The 16,243-nt window shown below is 35.1% G+C and overlaps 1 protein-coding gene across 1 annotated transcript; it reads right to left on the minus strand.

Annotated features, from left to right (window-relative positions):
- Positions 1-4,540: 4,540 nt before the first annotated feature.
- STEAP2 (STEAP2 metalloreductase) lies at positions 4,541-13,311 on the minus strand. Its single transcript, XM_065883984.1, has 4 exons — positions 12,820-13,311; positions 9,835-10,362; positions 6,784-6,948; positions 4,541-4,828 (listed from the first exon to the last, which is right to left on the minus strand). The coding sequence occupies exons 1-4, from the start codon at positions 13,309-13,311 to the stop codon at positions 4,541-4,543; spliced, it is 1,473 nt and encodes a 490-aa protein (XP_065740056.1).
- Positions 13,312-16,243: the final 2,932 nt, after the last annotated feature.

Here is a 16,243-nt window from a genome sequence, read left to right on the forward strand (position 1 = left end):
ACTAGCTTGAATTTCTTTTTCCTTCTTCATAATTTCATGGATAGAAGAATCTTTCTTACCATAAATCTTAGCAACCTCAGCATACAATTTTTTTTCTTATTAAGTCAAAAACTTTCACCTTTTCGAGGAAGCACTTTAACAGCTTCTCTTTGGCATATCTGAATTGCTAGCATCACTACTCTTGTACTTTGCGACCATTATTAGGTAAAATAAGGGTTACAAGCACTGTGATACAACAGTCGATCTGATAACCAAGACTGCTACTAAGTGACTAAGGGAAAGGATACACTGAACAGAGGGATAATTCACCTCCCGGGTGGGTGGGATGGAGCAGGAATGCCCGAGATTTTACCAAGCTACTCAGAATGGCACACAATTTAAAAGTTATTCATTGTTTATTTTTGGAATTTTCCATTTAATATTTTCAGACCATGGCTGATTCTGAGTAACTGAAATCACATAAAATGAAACTATGGTAAGGGGGGGACTACTGTGTGTACATGTGTTAAGCTGAACTAAATGTTTTTTGGTATCATATAGACAGAATCTCTGAATATTAGCACTTTATAGTTTTCTTGCACTTAAAAAAAACTGAAGAACCTATTCACCCCTATAAAATTCACTGTTCAAAGGTATGAACAAATTGTGTTTCCACTAAAATTATTACAGTGTCCTCATTTGGAGCAATTACATATACTGAAGATGTATCAGAATTTGCTTTACTGACTTATGAACAGCTGAGGGTGGAGCAGCTCATTTTCATGACAACACATCGCAAATATAAATCTTAACACTAGACTCAGGTTATTATGCTATGTGTGCTTTAAGTCATGAATTTACAAAATAATTTCAACACGACATTTTAGGCTGTTTAAATACTTATTTCAAAACAGAGATTTTATAGACTGACACAGTTTCAGTGTTCATAATATTCCTAAAGAAATATTTATAAGTTACATTGATGGTACTTTATTTAAAACATCACATAAGAATCTAACTTTCACAAATAAAACTTTTTTGGAGGGGAAACCTCTGTACAGAATTTATTATGAAATAATTTAATGGCAAAAGGCAATTAAAAAGAATTAAGATTTTTACATATTATATAAGAGATAAACAATAAAAAAACTGGATATGATATATTCTTAAAAGCCCTTTTACACAAATAATTTTCATAATTTGACTGTAAGGATTAATATACATTGAGTTACTATTATCAAATTAATTTTAAAAGTAAAATTCCTTAATCAACCCAAGATTATGCTAATTTTAAGAAATTAATCAGGTAGTTTAACACTGGAGCTCATTAACCAATCCCATATGTAGCACAAAATATTCCTCTCTGATAAATACCTATAAATATAATTTATTCATACTTTAAAATATTTTAAAATCTAAATAAAAACCTCTACATGTAGACAGTCTAGGCTAATTTCCATATATGCTTTGAAAAATATATGCTAGCATGAATATATTCTTATTTAAACATGATTTAAAATATTCTTAATAGAGGAGACATGGAATCTGCACACAAAAGCTAGGTAGCATGATTCAGTCAATGATTAATTTCCTCTTAGGAAAAAAATTACTTAATTATTTTGCATAGGATTAAAACTAGGTATATTTTCTACATTCTTATAATAATTTTCTCAGGGGCGCTTCTCAAAATACAGTTAAGGAAACAAAAAAATCCCACTACTTTAAAGTTCCCACTACTTTCTCACATCTAGCAAGAGCAGAATTCAGTCCTACTTCTGAGGCCAGAGTAATGATTTTTAAAGAATGATTATGAGAAATAATGATTAAGAAAAATAATCAGGTAGGAAATAGTAAAAGCAATTAAAAGTCATTTAAGTAAAGCAGTTAAAAGTCAATATTTTTTTGCATTTTTAGAAAAGCTTTTAAACACTTAGAATTATAATGAATATATTATATTTATTCTAAAACTTCAAAATTATTTCCTCTTTATAGTACTGAAAAGGAGATATCACCATTTCAAACAACTGTTACATCTTATATACATTTTCATAAACTTTGTTTTTTCATATTTTCAAAGGCCCCACTTACCTGTAATAGTGATAATTTTATTTATCTTATTGGCTAATTAATATATACATGCAACAATATACTTCAGTAGTCATCTAACTTTTAAAAATATTTCATTGTATTTTCACGTTAACTGGTGCAAGTATGGGCTTAAGGGAGTGGAACTATAGGAACAAGAAAATATTAAAAATATGCTCTTAATTTCACTAGTCCACTATACAGTTTATAGGTGTTTAAGTTATCACCCAACTGAATCCCTACTGAGAACTAACACGTAAATGATTATCAAGAGGGAAAGAATATAATTAAAACAAAGAAAAAAGAAAAGCTCAGGTAAAAAGTACAAGCTACTAAAATTCAGCAAGAGGACATCAGAGAATTATGAGTAGTTTACCAAACTGACATGATGTGGTACTAGGGAAAGAGCCATTGGTGGGAAAGGTAGCCTCCACTAAGTAAAAGTCCATTTATCTTTGGCAGCTGGATTCAGCAGAACCTTACTGGGTAAGTTTAAAAATGTTATAATTTCAGGAAGAGGAATACATATAATTGTATCTGTCTGCAACTTTCTATTTTAATAAGGAAAGAGCAAACGGAAAAAAAACATAGGGCTTTCTAACCAAAGTATGAACAAAATGCAATTTTAATGTGGAATGTCAGCACTGAAAACTTTCATGAATAATCTGTATGATTCTATGTCTCTAGAGTACATTTATAATTAACTGCTCATCTAAATATCCTTCATGCTTGCAAACTGGTCCCTAATTAGTGGCTGAGCAGGCAGGAGGACTTCTCAAGAAGAGAAAAAGAGATGACCAACTCTACAGGGACTTTTTAAGATTCTGTAGGACCTCAGCCATTCATTAAAACTGCTGTGGTCCTATCTGCTGTAGTCCCTCACTGCACAGGGAGGCCTATGGACTGCCATGGATCTCCCGGGTCCTGTCCCAGGCAAGATCCTCTCCTAGGGTAAGTGTGGATTATCCCACAGGCAATGATAAATTTATGATTTTACTATTCTCATATATCTTTTGACACCCACAACGCACTATAAAAGAATGTCAGTGCCTTTATATCAAAGAGGAAGCATCTAGATTGGTATGCATGGGGATGGGACAGGGGCCATACAGCCTAGCGGCTAAAACTGTAGCCTCTGAAATATGACTGCCTGGACTCAACTGCATGACCTTGGGCAAATTACTTAACTTTTCTATGCTCCAGTATCCTTATATGTAAAATGAGGAAAATAACTACCTCTGTCATGGGGTTGTTGTAAGTACTAAATGGGAAAATACAAGTAAAGTGCTTAGAACAGTGCCTGGCAGGTTATAATCCATCCATGAATGTCAGTAAAATCCTGTACCATTTGGAGTATGACTGGCTAAGGTGCAACAGCATAGATCAGCTGACAACTCCTTGTGTGTAAACATAACACTTTCCCTCTAACTAGAAACAATTATAAGATTCCCAAGATTGGTACTAGGTGAGAAAGATCAGTTTTGGAGGCCAGATGTTACTGTCTTCTCCCTGATCAGTAGATTAATATGCAAATAAAACTGCTCCGTAATAAGATAAAGAATAAAATCTTTCATGAGGTACACATTATCAGTATATAGTTCATGTCTCCAATGCATTTTAAACATAATTTCAAGTTCAGTTTGTCTCTTTAATTTGTGTTTGTTTATAAATCACATTGGTTCATACAATTGATTACATTCTTCAAACCCGATCTTATGAAAGAAATATAGGGATTTTAACCATGTACCCTTTCCTAGATGCTAATGTAATGTGTCCTTTCTTAAAAATAATGCATGGTTATGCATTTCTATTTCTTAAGCTAGATAATAATTACAACCTTACTGAAGCTTCAGAAAAGAAATATATCTATTGATTTATATTAAAACTTAAAGTTCTGGGCTTCTCTGGTGGCACAGTGGTTGAGAGTCTGCCTGCCGATGCAGGGGACATAGGTTCGTGCCCTGGTCTGGGAAGATCCCACATGCCGCAGAGCGGCTGGGCCCGTGAGCCATGGCCGCTGAGCCTGCGCGTCCAGAGCCTGTGCTCCGTAACAGGAGAGGCCACAACAGTGAGAGGCCCGCGTACCACAAAAAAAAAAACAAAAAAACCCTTAAAGTTCTGCTGGTGTGCAAAGTTTTTTAACATTATGTTGTATCTATATTATTAACTACAAATATTTCTGCCTGATTATGGAATAAAGTTTGTTAAAATAACAATAGCCTTACGATTGTACAAAACAAAACAAAACATACCTACATTTCAACAATGAGTTGACAATAAAACCTCATATTGGCAAAATGTGACATTAGTGAAAATAAATTTGAAGAAAATTCTACCACTAATTCAGCTGAGATTTCACTGAAGAGGTATCAGCCCATAGCAGTTTGACAGTGCACTTGCAACTGAAGATAAAGGAAGTCATAAAAATAATGGCATGAGGAGAACTTTATATGGCATCAGGGAGCACCATTTATCATCACATTACTGTAACCCTCTCTGGTGAGAGATGAGGAACTGCTCCTCCAATACCTTCTTCTAGAAATTGGCTCTTTTCCCAGCCTTTTTTAATTCTCTTTAGCTTTTGGCTTATACATGGAAGGAGTAAAATGATCTTACCCAGAATTACAATTGAGGGCAAAACAAGAGCAAGAACAAAGTTTGGTGGTGTATAAAATCTGTAGTACTCTTCTTCAAAAGCTCGTTTCCATCCATAAATTAAAACATGGAAAGTACTTATGAGCAGAGCAACATAGCCAAGTGTAGACTTGAGATAGGGGAGGAAGAAAAAGAAACAGAATAAGAAGCAAATTATTCAAACTCATAAATTAACCCATCCAGATATACCAAGTTTATATTTTGATAACACTATTTTATCTTAAATTACTGAGTTATTCTTTGTTCTCTACTGCATTAAACAATTTTAGTATTTTCATATATTTCTTATATATTTTTTTTACACAAATAAGGCTGTATTGCATATAGCCTAATATTCTGATTATTTATCACATCCAGAACCTTTGCCTCATGTCATTAAATATGAAAACATGACTTTAATGCTGCATGATATTCTATTGAATGGATGTGCTATAATTTACCTAACCATTCCTTTTTGTTGATCATTTACTCTGTTTCCTACTTTCCTCAACTATAATATCACTTTAAGCCCTTTTCTATATTTTGGTTTATTTCCTTAGAATTGATTTCTAATAGTGGGATTACTGGTCAAAACATCTGGGTTTTCCTTAAGGATACTGATAAAAACTGGAAAACTCCTTTATAAAAGTTATCCACATTTCTACCAGTTGTGTATTTTTTTTAAATGTGTGTATGTGTGTATATAATACATGTATACATACATATATACACACGTATATAATAAAATTAAATGCTGAAGAACATTCTCATAAGTATACACACACATACATACTAGTTGAAGATAAATATGAAAAATCTTACAGTATTAATATATAACATAAAAAGCATTTCAAATGGCTTTATCAACCATATTATATAAGATTATTAAGAGCACTTTGTTAAACAGTTCACAGGTTAAAATCAAAAAGTTCAGCATTTTGGGTTCCCTACGTTATGTTTAATTGCTTATTTAAGAAATGGTCTATGTTACATAAAATGTAGTACTACATCGGCATAATAATGTAACTTCTAACTTCCCTGGGGAAGGATCAACTCTCTCGCAGAAAACTGTTCTATTTGCAATTACTCATCTAAATTTATGATACTTTGCACCCGTCTAGCACCTTTTATCAGTGGGCCTTCTATTTCTTTTCAGGTGTGATTAAACTAGCAGTTGGGAAAATATTCACATTTTATTTCCCTCAAAAAGGAAAAATGAATTTAGACGAGGGATATGCCCTTAATTTGAATGAGATTTTTAGATCACTTAAAAAAAAACTCAAGCGAAGAGGCAAAAAACAAAACTAAAAACAAACAAAATTTAGTGTACCACCAAATGACACCCATCCACATATTGTGCTATAAACCATTTGGATACAACTAATACTGATTTTATGGTAATTTAGGTAGGGTCTCAGTTTGAGTTATATATTTTTATAGTATGCAAATGTATTAAATAGCTATTACTGGAGAAAGTGAATGTTTAACTTGTCAAAGAACACAATGTTATCTTGAAACCCCTTTGTAGACACTCATATACATATGTATACAACTGATGTACCAAATACATATACTAACAAGAATGATAAGGCTGGTTGCTTGCCATAATCCATTAACTACCACTTGTGTTTGTATGTGTATACACATTTCCTTTAAAATATTCAAAGTGAGCTTCTCTCCACTTGAATTACAATGAATGAGACTTTTCTAGACAGATTCAGATGACTCAAAATATAAAGTAAGTCTTCATTCATTTACCCAATAATAAATTGACTTTGGTATTAAACTTGATCTAAGCTCATTCATCCCCCACTTTTTTTTTTTTTTCTTTTTCAAATAACCTTTATCTGTAACATAGTAGGCAGTACTATCAAAGCTTTCTAGTAAAGTCCTGTACTGGTCTTTCACTTACTAAACCAGAATGGTCCTAAGCTGGCCTCTAGAGACACACATTCCACGAGCTAGATGCATGAACAGCAGTCCCAGGGGCACTCTTTTATTAGCAGCATATTTAAAATCCAACTGTACTTAACTGGAATTAAAAATCTATGCCACTCAGTCCCTCACCAAACAAACCCCACATACCTGAATGAAACTGAATTCCCTCCAGTTTAAAGCATTGCTCACTGAAGGGATGGAGGTGACCGCCAGGAGGGAAAGTAAGCCAAGGCTCATTATACCAAAGGAAATATACATTTCAACTCTCCAAACTTCTTCCTCGTTCCAAGAGTTTTCAATATTTGCATGAACCTAACAAGAAAGCAAACATGAATTTCCTTTGTTTGGTAGAATATTAACTGATTCAGCACAGAGTTCACTCTTGGCCTAACAATATGTCATATATTGACATAGAACATTTGAGTTGCACTAATTCAATTTAACAAACTGTTATGGAGAACCTATTACTGGATGGTATTGTTCCAGGTGTGCGGGAAAGAGAAGGGAGAGTTAAACAAAAAGAGGGCTAAGATTCTCTCCTTCCTCACCCACATGTGAGAAACGTGGGTAAATGTGTCACCACATTTGTAATACATCATGGTGACAGGGACTCTGGAGTCCCAAGACCATGAAATACTGAGTGGTTGGTTCCAGAGGGACACAAAGAAGTACTGGCAGTTAGACTGTTTTCTGGCGCTTTTATAAGTTAGTTTAAACTTGGTTGAATATTTTGGGTACACTCTGGCCTTAGTTCAATTTAGAATCCAGGCAGGGAATTTCTAAACTATGTCTGTGCCTTCCTTTCTTACTTGAAGATTATTTATATGTTGATTTACCTCTTCTTACCTTCTTTTCCCCAGGAAGCTGAGATTTCCCTCAGGATAAAGCCCTAAGGAGTGCAAATACTTACCCACTTGAATGGCCTCATTAATATACTTTCCAACTGTCCAGTTGCCTCATTCAGTACTTTCCCTTACATTGATAATGCACATATAATCAAGCCAGAGTTTAATTCTGAATATGTTGTATTCTGCACAGGGGCTACTTTTAGAATTGTCTATTTACATGCAAACAATATAATTAGAGTATAAATCAAGGCTTGGATTCCTTGGGTTAAAGCTTCGGTTTAAGTAATCTATTCATGGAAAACATTCTAACTTGACACCAGCTTAACTTTTTGTCCAATTCCAGGTAACCAAACATAGTTGAAATGAAAAAAAAAAAAAAAGAGAGAGAGAAAAGCTATTTCTTAGCCATTAGTTCCCTGAAGCAATCATACCAACATCCTGAAAAGAGCCACAGAGCTTCTCTGTGGATAAAGGCTCTTATTATCTCATTTGGTGTCTATACAACAATACAGAATAACAGCATACTCCAGTATACCTGGAGATTACAACCTGAATCTATCTACAAGCCCTCCCAATTCATCCCTTTGTTCCATGAGTATGTTTTTTGAGTGTCTACAATGTGTCAGGCACAGTTCCAGGCATTAGGCATATATCAGTGAACGAAACAAAGATCCCTCCTCTTGTGAACTTACATTATGATGAGAGAAGGCAGAGAACAGTAAATAAACAAAGAACACAAAGTATCTTAGAAGGTGGTAAATACTATTGAACAAAGAGAAAGAAGAGCAGGTAGAGTAAGAGGGGCTGAGAGTACCAGGGTTGAGTCAGAAGCAGGTGGTAGAATGTAAATTGGTGTCCAAACGAAGGCCTCGCTGAGGAGGTAAGAACTTGATGGAAGAAATTTTCACATATTGAGGTATAGGGAAGTCATTCTGGCTTATACACGATTTGGCTTGAACTTTATGCTAATTAGAACAGCCTGTCTTATGGCCTGTCAAACATACATTGTATATCAGCTTTACCATTAAAGAGAAGAATGTTGCCCATCATCAAGTTATACAAAGGGTTCAGTCACAACCCACTGTCAGTTGACAGCGGGCCCTGAGGGGAATTCAGGAGGAAAAAAAACAGGATGAGGCTTTCTGTGCTTTGAAATATTGGCCCCTAGGTCATTAAGATGCATATCTTAGGAAGAATTTCAATGACCCCAGATTCTTGCATCTTCCCATATATAGAAAAGCACTAAAATCATTAACTTGAGATATCTGTTCTTTGTGATTAGCAGTAATTCTTTATCAAAGATGTATGTTCGACTACACTTATTTCCTAACCAAAAAATTCATATACACACTGGCTCCTTCCCTGCCTCTTCAGAATAGTCCCCTCAGAGCTACTGAGAGGTTGTCTTCAGTTTGGCACAAATAAAACTCTCTTCTATTCTTATTATTGATTGTTTATTGATTATTTGTGTCAACAAACTGAAGACTTGAAAGAGGTGAGGAAGCGGGTGGAGTAGATATCAAAGCCTTAGTATTCATTTAAGTGGTTATTTTTAGAGAGAATGGCTTAAAGAACATCAATCTAGTAATTTTTTCAAACTATTTTAGGTTTTATTGTTGAAACAAGTGTAAGTACTGGATGCTACATACTTGGACCATGATGCCTTGGTTTCTTATAAAATGCAAAAGCTCTTACACATTTGTTTAGTACACACACGGTCCTCTGCTTTCACTGAGAAGTGCTACATCAAAGAGCTTCAGTTAAACCCCTTACATTTGCTGAATGGAAATTATTGAGGAAAATCATAGTCTATTCCATCATCAAGCCCCTTCTATGAAGCTCTCCCAGAGATTTTCTTGAAGAGCTAAGTGCTAGAAAAGGTTCACCTGAGGAAGCAGTATCTTTCCTGCTTTATGATAACAAAAACCTTGTGTGTCTCCTGATCTTGACTTCCTATTCTGTTTTATATTTTCACTAGTTCTAATTTTATTGTGTATGTTTACTGAGAACTGCCTTATTATTTCATGGAACATAGACAATTATAAAATAATTAACTGATGCTGAAAGTAATCACTGCAATTGTAACATTAAAAAAAGAAAACAAAACCCAGCCCTTTCTGCAAAGAAAGGGATAGTAGCAGCTTTTATTCTAAATGATTCTGAATTAGCCGCATAATTCTTGTGCAGAACATTGTTTAAAGAACAATTCTTTCTCTTCCCTAAATATACCAAAATTTCTATTACAAGATATGTAAAGTTTTATTTTACACTGTTTTAAATCTCACGTTTTACAAATTCTAATAATCACGTATTTTACTAGCATCAGATAAATATCAAGCACGTCCCATACCTGCTGATAAGCCATGTTGAGAAACAAGTATCTTTCTGACCTTCTCACTGGTAAGCAGAGGCTGTAGGCAACATGGACTGAAGCGAAGAAAAAGCTTAGTAATCCTAGCTGTTTTCTACACTGTAACCAGGTCTCCAACCAAGGTGGAAATCTCCTATACTTGGTGCCATAATAAAGCTGATGAGCAGCTGCCAGGAGACCTGCCAGGTACACCAGGGACAGCAAAGTAATGGCAACTATGGGCAAGGTTTTATTCACAATTTCAATAGGAATCTTGTAAAAGTCACTCTGCTGGTTTCTAATATATGGATAAATCACATCTCTGACAAAAGAATACAGAAAGAAAAACGTGGCCAGGCTTATGGCTACCACCACTGGCCCTCTCCAGAGAGTAAACAGTCGCAGGGGTAAATTTTCAATCTCCCTGGCTGATGATAATGATCCCAAGTCAACGGGAATGAAATTCAACTGACGGGCAAGTTCAATAACCTGTTGTCGAGCTTGAATATTGTTGCTGCATATATAAACCTATGGAAAAAACAGAAGACTCATCATTACTATTATTGCTTATAAAAATGGTAACAATCACACGTTCCATTTAATCCACAGAGCATCACTTATGATGACCCTGCATGATGCAAAAAAATTAAGGAGATAAAGCATTTATTAATCTATTTATAGGTTAAAATAGTATTATAAAAACAACAAAGTCCTTGCTACCATCAATGACATGAAAAGAAAATGCAGAAAAATCTAGCTTGAACCTGGGAATAGAAGTCCTCAGGGGAAGGGAGGCGGGAAGAGAGAAAGGTTTCTGGATCACCAGGTTCTGAGCAGACAAGGTAAGGTCTTCCCTCCAACAGTCTAGGTGGAGTTTGAGCTGCAGGCCATGCCCCTCCCCCATCCAGCTCTCTCACTCCTGCAGGGAACCCGGTGGGGCTGGCTTCCCAGGCTTTGGTGGACAGCACTTAGTTCTAGGACTGTAGTGATTCTGCCGAGTAGAGTGATTTCAAGCATTGCCCTTTATGGCTATTCAGCAAGGGAAAAGATAAGCATGGATTCTGAATGGTTGAATTTGTAATTAAAACCTCTAAATGATATCATGATGCTACACTATTTATAAAATTTAACTTTTGGCTTAGAAACCAATTCACCAAAACCATGGATAATCTCAGGTATATTATTTCATTGGTCAGAATTATGAAATTCTTTCATCTTTAAATGAGGATAATTTAAAGTGGGGAAAAAATAGCATTAATAGGCTTAGTTAACTTAAACAGTAAAGTAACTGCCATTTTCTAAGAGCTGTTACCTCTATAGGAACTCTAAGATGGGATTGTGATCAGTGCGGGTGAGGGTGGGCTTTCAAACTACCAAAACCTCTTAGATATTGTAATGTAGTTGAGAATTCACAAATATTTGTTGAACACCAAGTTCACAAGTTCCTGGCTGGAGTGAGACAGGATTAGAGTTAGAAAAATTTTGCTATAAAATCTCTGAGCTATGTTCAGGGAAAACAAATTCCTAAATGTATCCCTGAGGATGTTTATATAAAGGCTCTGAAACAGACCACACTGAAATGCTTGCCTACTAAACCTAGTTACATAATGGTGAGAATGTAGAGCTCTTAGGATTTTTAATTTTATCTAACGTTAACCATATAAATGACAAAGTCTATACTATTATACAAATGTTCATGAACTTCTAAAATGGAGCAGGGAAGGTGGAGAAATATATACCAAAGAAGTAAGGAAAAGCATTCTCAAATTTATTACAAGTGTGACAATGGTGGATTAAACTGTTTTTACTTCACTGGGAAAAAAAACTACAAATTATAAAATTTTATAATAAACCTAAAAGAATAAATCAAACATTCATAAAGCCACAAGGACTACAAAATACAAATGAAACTCTTTCTGTAGCTCACATTGAACTTAATCTCTTGTTCTACAATTTCTTTTGTTGAATAATTCAAATTATCACAAATATGGGCAAAGGATTAAATTCAGGTTTATCTCTAATTTGCTAGATTTGTATCCATTGCCAAACCTTGGCTGATATGCAAAAGAAAAAAAGGATTCAGAAATACTCTCTAGGAAAGTAAGAAAGTATACATTCTTCCAAATTAAACACTTGAAAATGAATGGTTATCATGACTCTGATATGCAGCATACAGTGATGTAATACTTGAATTTATTTTCTAAGACATCTAATCAACGGTCTTTATGGACAAAAATAAAAGTATTTTATCATCATGCTTCATTATAATGCATAACCACACTTTTGAAAGATTTTTAAGGTGCACTATTTTATGTGTTTACTTATAAAAGCTCCCATTCCACAAAAGCATTGATGGAGCTCCCCATCTGCTTTATTCTCAAACTGAACTAAACAGAACTCACAGATTAAAGGAGAACCTGAGAAATCCAATCTGCTTCTACCTTCCCCAGGCAGATTGAAATCTACCCTTAAAATAAAACAAACTGGACTATTTAAAATTCTATGAATAATCTACATAAAATAAAAGGTACTTCTAAAGCATTCTTCTTCAGGATCATACTACATAGCATTTCGCTCAGAGATGGGATACTGTTTACCAAATAGCTTCAAGGAAGGAAGAAGGGAGGATGGAAGGATGGGTGGGAGGGAGAGAGGGAAAAAAAAAAAAAGACATGATTGAGATTGTTTTAATATTTGAGGAAGCAAGGAGATGGCCCATTATTCAACTGCCAACCTTGCCTTTTTCTTGAATTAGCTGATTATGATAGGAATGTTCCAGTTATTTTCTCAGCTTTTCACATCATTTTGGGAATAGAAATGTGCCCTTACAAGGTCAGGACACAAATCTTCAGGAGCTCATACACAGTTTTCAAAATGATGATCATTGGAGAGTGTCAAAATTCAGTTTTGAAATATATGATATTTGTTTTAACTATTTCAGTACAAAATACCATCTAACTAAGAATAAAAGTTAAAAATACATACTTGTCGGCTGGCATCCTTTGGTCCTAACTGAAGTGCCCAAGCTGAGATAACATTAAATCCTTTCACAATCAAGGAGTCCGGGAATAATGAAGCCAAATATTCTGCATTGGATTCTGGGTATTGGTTTATCCTCATGTTATTGCTCACATCAATCAGGATTTTACCCACAAGCAGATGTCTCAGGTCCCACAGGGAGGTGTAATGTTCTCTATGTATAGCAACAAATATTATATTTGTTTTTATTAGAGCATCTTCATGGTGAGTAACATCTACTACATGAGGAAAAAATTCAGAAGCAAACTTAGGATTTCTGCTTCCTATGACCACATGATAGCCACATCTAATAAGTCGAATGGTCAGGGATTTAGCAAAATCCCCACTTCCAATTACACCTACAGTGACCTTCCTTGCATCTTTGATACCATTTATGCCATTAGGCAAAAACGTTTCGCTAAGGCTCTTGGGGCTTCCCATCATAGAGATCGATTCCATGATACGGACTCTTCTAAGATCACCAGGGATATCCTAGGGGAGAGAAAATAAAATGCTCATCAATTACCTATTAACAAACATGAATACACGTCTAGATGTTATAACAACATCCCTTGTTTCTAGAGGTAAAATAGTTTGGCAAGCTATGTAACCTCGAACACTGCAAGACACAATTTGTAAGCTAAAAATGGATCTCGAAATAGAAAAATGACCTGTCACAAAGTTGATGCGCTAACGTGGAGCTTCTCAAATTTTAATGCGCACTTAAATTACCTGCGAATCGTGTTATAATGCAGATTCTGATTCAGTAGGTCTGGAGTGAGGCCCAAGATTCTGCATTTCTAATAAGGTGATGCCAATGTTGCTGGTCTACGGGCCCCTCTTTGAACAGCAAGGCTCTAGAGTGCAAAAGGAAAGAGACTGAAGTTTTCAGCAAGGGAGACCTTTTTAAAAAACACAGTTCTAACAAGTGTGATTATCCAGTTGCTCAGCAGACCAGAGGCAGCAAGTCAGAAATGCCACTAAAGGTAGAGAAGGACTATGACAGTTCATCATAGCTCACAAGACAACAGGAAACAGAAAAACAATAATAAAAACCAAGAACTTATTTATAACCCCAAACTGTCTACAGTCATTTGTGATAGGGTCTACCTCAGTAGCTAGTGAGGGACTTTATTACTAAATGAGAGTAAGCTAAATCAGCTACTAAAGAATGAAACCTTGCACTTAAATAATATTTTCAGAAAAGTAGGCATCAAAATACAAAAAAGAATTAATTAAATACAATAGACTTCTATCATTCACCCTATGTCCTATTAACTTATCATAGAGAAAGATAGCTTCCCTGTGTAAAGGGGGTTAATAATGTGTTGATGGTCTTAAAGTACACAGTACTTTTGAAATCTTTTTCTTCCCGTTTTTTTGTTTTTCCCCCATTGATTACATACAACATGATGCAGTTATTTTTGCTGGAAAAATCTGTCAAATTGTTTTCTGAGTGACTAACACCTTATAGGCTCATATTTGTTGTAACTTGCTCGAGCACACCAATCAGATCACCATGAATCAGTGTCACTGCTGGGTCTGGATAAAAAATACTCTTCCATTTTATCCGCAATGCACCATTTCCTTTATGCTAACAGCAGATGTGGATCACTTCAGAGAACTTAATGGATTTTACAGGAATAGGTGGAATGTTTTAAAAAACATTTTTTTGGGTTTTTACTAAATGAAATTTGAAATTACTGGAGCAAGGAAAATCCAACTTTTTACCCTAGAACTGGAGCATGTTCAATGACTCCAAATACATCAGTAAATTAATCTTTAAAAAGATAATAATAATATTACCTAATACTCATATAGCATACACTATGTGCCAGCTGTGTGCTTTACAAATTAACTGAGTGAATCCCCACAACTACCCGATGAGATAGGTACTAATACTGTCATGCCCATTTTGCAGATGAGGAAACTGACACATGCAGAAGATAATTTGTACAAGGTCACAAGAGAGAAACCAGAGGAACCAGGATTAGAACCCAGGCAGTCTAGCTAAGGTATGTGTCATCTGGGTGCATGTAAGGAATTTCAGGAAGATATGGGGTCGGGGGCAAGGTGGAAGAGTGATGGTTGTGTTCATATTAGTGTATTCTCCTTCTCTGGTGATGTCGTTGCTCCTTAGCATTACCTACTCATCTTAATGTCTAACTTGGATCTTGGGAAAGGAGAAAACTCACTATTTTTTAATCTATTACATGTTTCATTTCATACTTTTCAAGACATAAGGGGTGATAATTATTTCTTGTCCCTTGGAGTGACCCCATACACCCTGAAAGGCAGGCGGGGGTCAGAGGCACCAGGTTAGTACAAAACTGTCAACATCTTGGAGATATTGTTGGCCACTTGGAGAATCAGGAGCAGTTAAAGGAATCAGAAGTAATTAAATCAATGCTCATTTCATTAAACAATTCAAGGTGAACTGACCAACCTACCCCTAGTCGTATACATTATCTAAGGGTAAAAAGAGTTAACTAGACTCACACACCAGAAACCAAGTTTCCTATATCCCAGTCCCAAGTTCTTCTGAGTAGAGACTGTAGCATCTCCCCATACGTAAGAATTTCAAAACCTTTAAATATAAGAATCATGATGATCAAGACCTTTTCAAATGAAAAACAAAACAGTATCACTTATCTGCTTATTTTACAAAGCAAGTTCAAACCCCTTCTGCACATCAGAATGTGAATAGGTTAAAATACATTAGGGCCTAATAATGTCATCTCTGGGTACCTCATTATACCCTGTATTTTATACATATTAATAAGTGACTCTGTCCTAACATGTCTGGGCCTTATTCACATTGTATTTCTAATGGCAAGTTCTAACTGAACCCTTTAATAGTATGACAGTGCCTACAAATAGAAGTTGGCCTAAAAAATGAGACTCTTTCCATCAAAGTGTTAAGGAATGTAAAAGCATTCATGAGAGGAAAATACAAAAACCAACCTTTAACGATCGGAGAGGTGGATTATTTGTGTATTGCTGAAAGCATATAATAATACCATGTGCTTGTGTGCTATTTCATAGTTCACAATCTTTTCACATATATTACCTTATTTAATTCTCAGATGGCTGTGAAGTACATATTATACCCATCTTAAAGATGAGGAAACAGAGGCTTAGAGAACCTTAGCAATTTATCAAAGACAGTACAGTTGGTAGTTAACACAAGTCTTCAAATACGAGTCTTTTGACCTCTGCTCATTCTAATATTGCAGTGCAAACATTGTATGGGGAATCTTAAAACTGTCTAGATCACCAAATGTAACCCATTAACTTTATTCTCCAAAAGAAATACTAACTCTAAATAGTTCAAGCTTAGGATAGTTTTAGGTAAATCCAAAGTTATAAGGTTAGGAATTCTAGCTACCAA

The sequence above is a fragment of the Phocoena phocoena genome, chromosome 9, assembly GCF_963924675.1.
Source record: "Phocoena phocoena chromosome 9, mPhoPho1.1, whole genome shotgun sequence".
Lineage (NCBI taxonomy): Eukaryota > Metazoa > Chordata > Mammalia > Artiodactyla > Phocoenidae > Phocoena > Phocoena phocoena.

Coding starts and splice junctions, on each gene's coding strand:
- STEAP2 (XM_065883984.1), bottom strand. CDS start 13,311: ATGGAATCGATCTCTATGATGGGAAGCCCCAAGAGCCTTAGCGAAACG. Junction 10,363..12,819: donor CAAAGGATGCCAGCCGACAA/GTATGTATTTTT, acceptor TTTTTTCCATAG/GTTTATATATGCAGCAACAA. Junction 6,949..9,834: donor TCAACATGGCTTATCAGCAG/GTATGGGACGTG, acceptor CTTTCTTGTTAG/GTTCATGCAAATATTGAAAA.